Genomic DNA, 7,545 nt, shown 5'->3' on the forward strand with positions numbered 1-7,545 from the left:
CCTAGTAGTCTTTTATGCCAAAATAATGACTCTTTATATCCAGAATACCAGATCACAAATGAAGAGTGCTTGTCCCTATCTTCATTAGCAACAGATGGAAAGCACATTAAACGATATGAGTGGATGGCGAGGAATACGTTTGATACGCATGTTCCTTTCCTATCATTTTGCTTTTCCCAGAGGCAGACCTTGATCAAGGGATGGAAGGAACTGGGCTGAAATAAACTGTAGGGAGAGAAAAAGATGTATTTTCTTAAAAAAATAAATGTTTCCTAACCTGGGAATGGATGGTGACAACTCCGGCCCCTCCTTTGATCTCTGTCCAGAAACGACTGGTTTACCTATTAGGCTTGGAAGGACAAAGGGCATTGGTGTCTGGACTAAATCAGAGTTGGACTAGGGCTAAAATCACTGGGATTTGTTCATTCATATGGAATCTGAGATTGGTAGTTAGTGAGTGGAATCCACATCCAGTGAGCTCTAGTGCTACCCGAAACTATAAACTTCCAGATTCTATAGGATGCAGCCATGGCAGTTAAAATGGAATCATAGTGCTATAAGTATGTAGTGTGGAAAGGTCTTAAGCCTGCCTATAACCAAGAGGAACATACATGAGGACACTGAAACCAGTAGCCAGTGCAGGTGGAATATGATCCCTGAACCCCATAATAGTTTTGCCTCCCTCACCCTACATTTTTTAAGCCAGCTCCCGTGCTTTTGACAGCAAGTGTTGGAGATGCTTGTACTAAATCCAAGTGTGTCCTGCGGTTTAATTTCTCGGTGTTACCTCCATCCTGGCCCAAGAATAGAAGGCAGTAGGAAAGACGGATCCCAGCTACACACCCCACTGAGCTCATGTGGATTGCACAGGACTTGGAGCAAACTTTGGAACCACATCTGTAGGGCTTCTTCTCCATCATGTTTGCCTAAGCTCTGGAGGCCGGGTTGAGGGGCAGCAGGAGATTAAGGAGAGAGGGGCAGCCCCTGCCATGGAAGCGCTTCCCAACGTAGCCCTAGAACTGTTTGCGTTGCAAAACACCGTTTCAGATAACTTCAATGCAAGCGAGTTAACCCTTAACACAGTTGGCAGGCAGGAGACAGACTGGGAGCTATTCATAGACCTTTGCCCAAGGGGTCCTGGCTCCCAATCATGGAACAGAAATTGCCTTTTTAGCAAACCCCAAACCCTCCCTTCTGTGCAAATTGCTTAACTCTTGGCCTCAATGTGCCAGACCTGTAAAATGGGAGCTTCCACTGGCCACCAATGAGAAAAGTGGAGGCTGATGAAAGTAAAAAAGGAATAATCCTGGAGAATCCCTCAGCTTGAATAGACTGTAATGCAAAGAGTAAATTTTCCAAACTCTGGGTATGACATCTAAATTGGCTGTTGCTTGAAGCATCAGGTTGCATCTGACTCCTTGCACACAACATTATTTTGATTTTGGTTTTGTTTGGTGGACCTCAAGACATTTTGGAGAAAGTAATGTAGAGCCACTACTGACATCCTTAAACCAACCTTTAGTGTTCAGAAAGTTGTACTTGTGAATTAATCCTAATATCACAAATCATCATCCAAATTCTCAGTAGAATAGCCCTCATAAGGATAGCACTCAAGTCTTCCTTACTCTGGTCCCTTCCAAGTGCCAAACCGATCCACTGATCTGCATCGCAAAGCGATTTATTTGTAAGTGGGAATGAGGCCTTTCCAAGTGTGCTGGACTACAACTGCCATCATCCCCAGGACAATCCCTAACAGAAGGCTGATCTTGAGCATTTCTATTCCATCTTCCATGATTGCCTCCGTGCGCCTTGCAAAAAACAGCTAACAAAAAAGCTTTGTTGCTTGTTATTGTTGTGCGTCTGCAAGTTGTTTCCAACTTATGCCAACCCTAAGGTGAACCTATCACAAGGTTTTCTTGGCAAGTTTCTTCAGAGGGAGTTTGCCATTGTTATCAGCTGAGGCTGGGAGTGTGGGACTTGCCAAAGGTCACCCAGTGGGTTTCATGGCTGAGCAAGGATTCGAACCCAGAGTCATAACCCAATGTTCAAATCGCTGCACCACACTGGCTATCAAAAATGGCTATCAAAGCATAAAATGTGTTGCATGCATACAAACAGTTAAAACAATTATGCTGCTAATACAAAACCCATGTTGCTGTTGTCGTTTACATGTGTAATTTTATACTGCTTTTATTTTGATGCTTTTAATTGTTTTTAAATTTTTATTGTGAAGTTTTTAAAAATGTTTTTTATTTGTGAGCCACTTTTGGGTCCTTTTCTGGGAGAAAGGCGGCATAAAAAGGAAATTAAGAATAATAATAGTAGTAGTAGTAGTAGTAATATAAATCGCACTATTGAACTCATGACTGAGTTTGGGTATCAGTTTGGGGAAAACTGGGCAACAACTATCCTATACTGGGGAGTTATTCATATTTGCCTCCAAATGCTGTTAATCTAGAATTGGTACATCTCTCCATCCCAAAAAATGTTTTGGGGAAAGAGAAAAATACTATTTAATCACTGGTCACAAGGGGGCAATACAGTAACATATATTATATTGGATCACCCAAACACACACAGCCAATGTAAATGTGAGATAAATGACTTTACTTTTTTCCCCCTCCTTCATCTAATCAGTTGGCAAACCTCCTTGGAAGCACAACAGCATCAAGACGGAACTCCCTTATAAAGAACGGACAACTTTTTATTGCAAGTAAAAAGTATATGGTAGATTATGAATGCAGGCTGGGGAGGGAAATAAATGGGGATTCGTTTGCTGGCTTCCTAGGCTCCAGCACTGGCTCTCTGGTGTTATGCAGACATTGTTATTTTTCAGTGCGAACATGCGAATAATCTCACTCATGCATTCCAGTTTTCTTGTTCACACTATTTTTTTTTAATTAGGACAGCATCTCTGCACATCTCTGCGTTTTCTGTTGCTCACATACATCGGCACTGTGAATAAAGATGAAGTTGATGGTGCAGATATATGCAAAACATGTGAACAACAAAGATTCAACCCACATTCTACCAGGATTATTTTCACCCTCTGAATAAACCCCGGGAGTCACAGAGTTTAGGAACTGGGGCAAGAAGGGCGAAATAGCAGGAGGGAAACGTATGCAACCTCACCCCTGTTGCCTCAGCTTGGTCTTAACGCCACCCTAAATGGTGCTGGCCCTTCAGCGGATTGCCCTTCATGCCAACACTGCCATTGGGATGCTGCTTTAGGAAGTCCCGCCGTTCACGAGCGCGCCGGTTTTGGAACCAAATTTTTACCTAGGAGCAAAGAGAGAGGAAAAGGATGTCAGGAGTTTCTCTGACCTCTATCTACTTGGGAAACCCACCACCCCTTTCTTAAAAAAAAATACCAGAGTTACCCTCCCAAAGCCTTAGAGGAATAATTCTGCTTGCTTCCACTTCTTGCTAAAGTGTTAGGAAGGTACCGTATTCAAACCCTATAAGAGCACATCCAATGTGACTCTATAGTGGTTTGAGAGTAGACTCCATCTCTAGGGACCATGGCTCAATTCCCCACTCGGCCATGAAACCCAACATCCTCTGAGGCTGAGTGTGACTTGCCCATTGTCACCCAGTGGGTGTCCGTGGCCAAGTGGGGATTCAAACCCTAATCCAACACTCAAATCACTACATCACATTGGCTCAACCCATCAGCACCCCCCAAACCCGGTGCCTTCACCTGGAAGAAAGTGGAGAGCCCAACACTCTCTTACCCGGTTCTCTGTGAGTCCCAACAGCAAGGCCAAGTCCCTCACCTGCCCAGTACTAAGATAGCGGGTTTGCTGAAAGCTGTTCTCCAGGATTCCCAGCTGGGTGGCCGAGAAGGGGACCCGGGGGCTGCGGGATGTCAGGCAAGGGCTGCCTGCCTGCTTCATCTCTGTGGAAAAGAAGAAGAAAGGTTTAACATTAATAAGGACAGTGCTTCTTGTTTTGGCAGCCAGTGAGGCATCACGGTTTCAGTATTGGATCAGGGTTCAAATAATCTGCACTCAGCCATGGATGCCCACACTGGGCAAGTCCCACTGTCTCAGCCTTGGAGGAAGGCAATGACAAACCTCCTCTGAAGAAACCTTGCCAAGAAACCCCCATGATTGGTTTGCTTTGGGGTCACCAAAAACTGGAAATGACTTGAAGGCACACAACAACAAGTGGACAGAAGGCAAGCAAAGGGGGTGTCTGGGAGAGAGTATGCTGGAAGAAGTCTTACTTGGCACATAAGGGGGCTTGAAGCGGGTGCCGTTGATCCATGCGTAGCCTTGAGGAGTCCCATTGCCCTCTATGACGCCTCTTGCAGGCTCTTCGCCATTCCTTCTTTCTCCTTCAGAGCCATCCAAGGCCAGGATGGAACGGATGGAGAAGTCAGCTATACGTTGAGGAGAAGGTTTGGTCCTCTGTGGCACAGGCAGGTCCCTTTGCTCTGGGTGATCTGAAGACCGCTTCTGGGTGGCCAGGATGGGGGTGGCCCCTTTACTGTTGAAAATGGTCTTCACGGGAAAAACCCTAGTGGGACCATTAAAGCTGGTCATCCTTCTCGAAGGCTGAAGGTAGCTCTGCAGGTTAAGGCACTGGTTTCAGGCAATGAGGCAAAGTGTGGAAGCAGCCACTGGCACCCTCAGCCCCATCTATTTAACAGCCGGGGGGCTCAGCTGGCAGAGACACAGGGAGATTTGGAGGGATTTAGCCCAAACCAATCCATGGTCCTGTTGGGAAGGAATGGGGTCACCTGATGAGAAGCGTACCTATGAGGGTTACGGATTGGAGAGCAACAATTGGATGGAAAGGTTTCCTCTTACCTCTCTCTCTCTGTGTGTGTGTGTGTGTACTTCACGTGTGACACTTGATCCTCCAGATTTAAAAAGTGTCTAGCAACAAGGTTGATCTCCCTCCTTCCCTGCCCCTTCATTTCTAAAACAAGAAGATATTGCTGTCTCCTGCTTTGAATAAGGCAGGCTCTATTAGTAAAGTCTCAAGTGCTGAAATCTTAACCCAGCTGGGTCCAAGCAGAGGGCAGCCAAAGGCAAGTCACAGGCAAACACAAATGGGTCTAACAGGTAAACCAAGTGAGGCAGAACCAAAGTCAAGAAGGGGTCCAGGACTCAAACCTTGCCAGAAGTCAAGGGTAATCAGAAGCAGAACATAGGTTCAGGTGCCAAGATCCAAAGAATCAAGGAATCATAGAATCATAGAGTTGGAAGAGACCCCAAGGGCCATCCAGTCCAACCCCATTCTGCCATGCAGGAAATCACAATCAAAGCATCCCCATTGACAGGTGGCAATCCAGCCTCTGTTTAAAGACCTCCAAAGACGGAGACTCCAGTATACTCCAAGGAAGAGTGTTCCATTGTCAAACAGCCCTTACTGTCAGGAAGTTCCTCCTAATGTTGAGGTGGAACCATAGAGTTGGAAGAGACCATAAGGGTCATCCAGATGAACCCCCTCCAAGAAAGAATACACAATCCAAGCACTCTCAACAGATGGCCATCCAGCCTCTGTTCAAAGACCTCCAAAGAAGGAGACTCCACCACACTCCAAGGCAGCAGCATCTTCCATTGTCTTCCACTGTCTTCCATTGTTGAAGAACTCTTACTGTCAGGGAGTTCTTCCTAAAGTTAAGGTGGGATTTTGTTTGCTGTAGCTTGAATCCATTGCTCCATGTCAGTCTCTAGAGCAACAGTAAATAAGCTTGCTCCTTCTTCCATATGACATCCTTTCAAATAGGGCACTACTTTCATGTCACCCCATGACCATCTTTTCTCCAGGCTAAACATACCCAGATCCCTAAGCCGCTCTCATAGAGTATGGCTTCCAGACCACTGGTAAGATCCAGCTACAGACATTATTTCTTAATAAGAACTGAGGTTTTTTGTAACAGCTGCAGGGCTCAGGAGTAAGCATTTTAGCACATGGTCTCACTAGGAGGATGGTCCACTCTTGCAGATGTTGCACTGAGGACCTCCAGCTCACTTGTACCTTCTTTTTGTGCCATTTCTTGAGCTGGGAACTAAACACTCTGTCTCTTGAGGGGATGGATCTTCCATCTCTACCTCCGGAAGGTTGAAGGTACATCTTCAGAGGCAGCCTGCTCCTTAATGCCATCTCTTGAAGCTGTGAAACGTCCTGTGAAAAGGATCTCTCCAGTGAAGCCATGACATGTCGCAACTCAAGAGTTTGCTTGGCCTGGAAGCCCATCTCAACCTATGATCGGTGGATCACTGCTGAAGGAAAATTCCAGTCGTTAGAGGAATCCTTTGGGGGGATTTCTTGTTGTGTGCCTTCAAACCACTTCTGACTTATGGCAGAGGAGCTTTGCCATTGCTTTCCTCTAAGGCTAAGAATGCATGACTTGCCCAAGGTTTCTGTGGCCAAGTGGGGATTCGCACCCTGGTTCCCCCAGTATTCTAGTACAACACTCAAACCACTGTGCCACGTCGGCTCACTTTGGGAGGGAATAGTACCCTTCATTCACAAGCCCTGTTTTATGATCGTTTCTCTGGTAAACAAAGTAGAAAACACATCTTTCTTAGATCTGCACCTAGACTGCACCCCAGAGATTTCCAGGCTGTATTGCTTGGCTTGGCTCCTCTCTGCCCCCTTCTACCTTCCAGTGCCCCCTTCCTTTTTAATGCTCTTCGCCTCCCTTCCCATGTCGTCCTTGTCACCCCGAATCATATTTCCTAACAGCCTTGGTTGCCTCTGTCATTTCTCTGGTTTGTGCGGCGTTGTCAGGAGAATGTCTGATCCAACCATCGGGTTTCAGGATTAAAGATCTAGAAGACACACAAAAGGAAACAGGGGAAAAGAGCACACAATTAACTAATTACCTCCTCCCTCTCTAATCCTTAGCGGAGGAGCAGTTGTAACCCAATCTTTGCTGCACCCCATTACACAATAAGGCTGCCGGGGAACCAGTTCAAAGCAGGCAAGCATTCGTGTTGGAGAAGAAAAAAGTCCACCTGATCCGCTGGTCAAATGGGTAAAACCAGAAAGGTTTCACAAACACAGGACTTTACTTTTCAAATCAGAACATCTCAAGGGGGAAGAAGGGGAAAGAATAAAAGCTGTGCGTTGCAGAAAACCCGTAGTATCAGAAACGCCAGGATAACATCCCCTCCAACTGTCCCTGTTCAGCCATCTATAGAATTGGTCCTCCATATCCACAGATTCTTCATTCACAAATTCAACCATACACAGTGTGAAAATATTTAAATATATGTATAAATTCCAAAAAGAAAACTTTAATGTCTGCCATTTTATATAAGGGACACCATTTTACTATGCCGCTGTATTTAATGGGACTTGAGCATCCACAGATTTTGGTATCCATGGGGAATCTTGGAACCAAAGCCCAATGGATATCCGGGGCGCACTGTATAAAGATCTCAGGCTGGTGTATAATAAAATAAAATGACCAACTTAAAAGAATGTAAACAGTAATATATATATATATATATATATATATATGGCTAAGGCTACACTAAACCATCTAACAAGTTAAAATCAGAGGTTTTGCTGGGAGGGACCGAA

General features: G+C 45.3%; 1 protein-coding gene across 1 annotated transcript; it reads right to left on the reverse strand.

Annotated features, from left to right (window-relative positions):
- Positions 1-2,683: 2,683 nt before the first annotated feature.
- Positions 2,684-4,547, reverse strand: LOC149304591 (homeobox protein MSX-1-like). Its single transcript, XM_089479083.1, has 4 exons — positions 4,229-4,547; positions 3,735-3,898; positions 3,133-3,279; positions 2,684-2,955 (listed from the first exon to the last, which is right to left on the reverse strand). Exons 1-3 carry the CDS (start codon positions 4,545-4,547, stop codon positions 3,154-3,156), a joined length of 609 nt encoding a protein of 202 aa, XP_089335209.1. The 3' UTR covers positions 2,684-2,955; positions 3,133-3,153.
- Positions 4,548-7,545: the final 2,998 nt, after the last annotated feature.

The sequence above is a fragment of the Sceloporus occidentalis genome, unplaced genomic scaffold (assembly GCF_023333645.1).
Source record: "Sceloporus occidentalis isolate IW3139 unplaced genomic scaffold, rSceOcc1.0.p SCAF_13, whole genome shotgun sequence".
In the NCBI taxonomy this organism is placed as follows: Eukaryota; Metazoa; Chordata; class Lepidosauria; order Squamata; family Phrynosomatidae; genus Sceloporus; species Sceloporus occidentalis.

Bases quoted from the DNA above. Each gene is read 5' to 3' on its own strand.
- LOC149304591 (XM_089479083.1), bottom strand. From the start codon at position 4,547: ATGACCAGCTTTAATGGTCCCACTAGGGTTTTTCCCGTGAAGACCATT. The intron at 3,899-4,228 runs GTAAGACTTCTT...TCTTTTCCACAG, and splicing joins CAAGCCCCCTTATGTGCCAA to AGATGAAGCAGGCAGGCAGC. The intron at 3,280-3,734 runs GTAAGAGAGTGT...CTTTGCTCCTAG, and splicing joins TGGGACTCACAGAGAACCGG to GTAAAAATTTGGTTCCAAAA.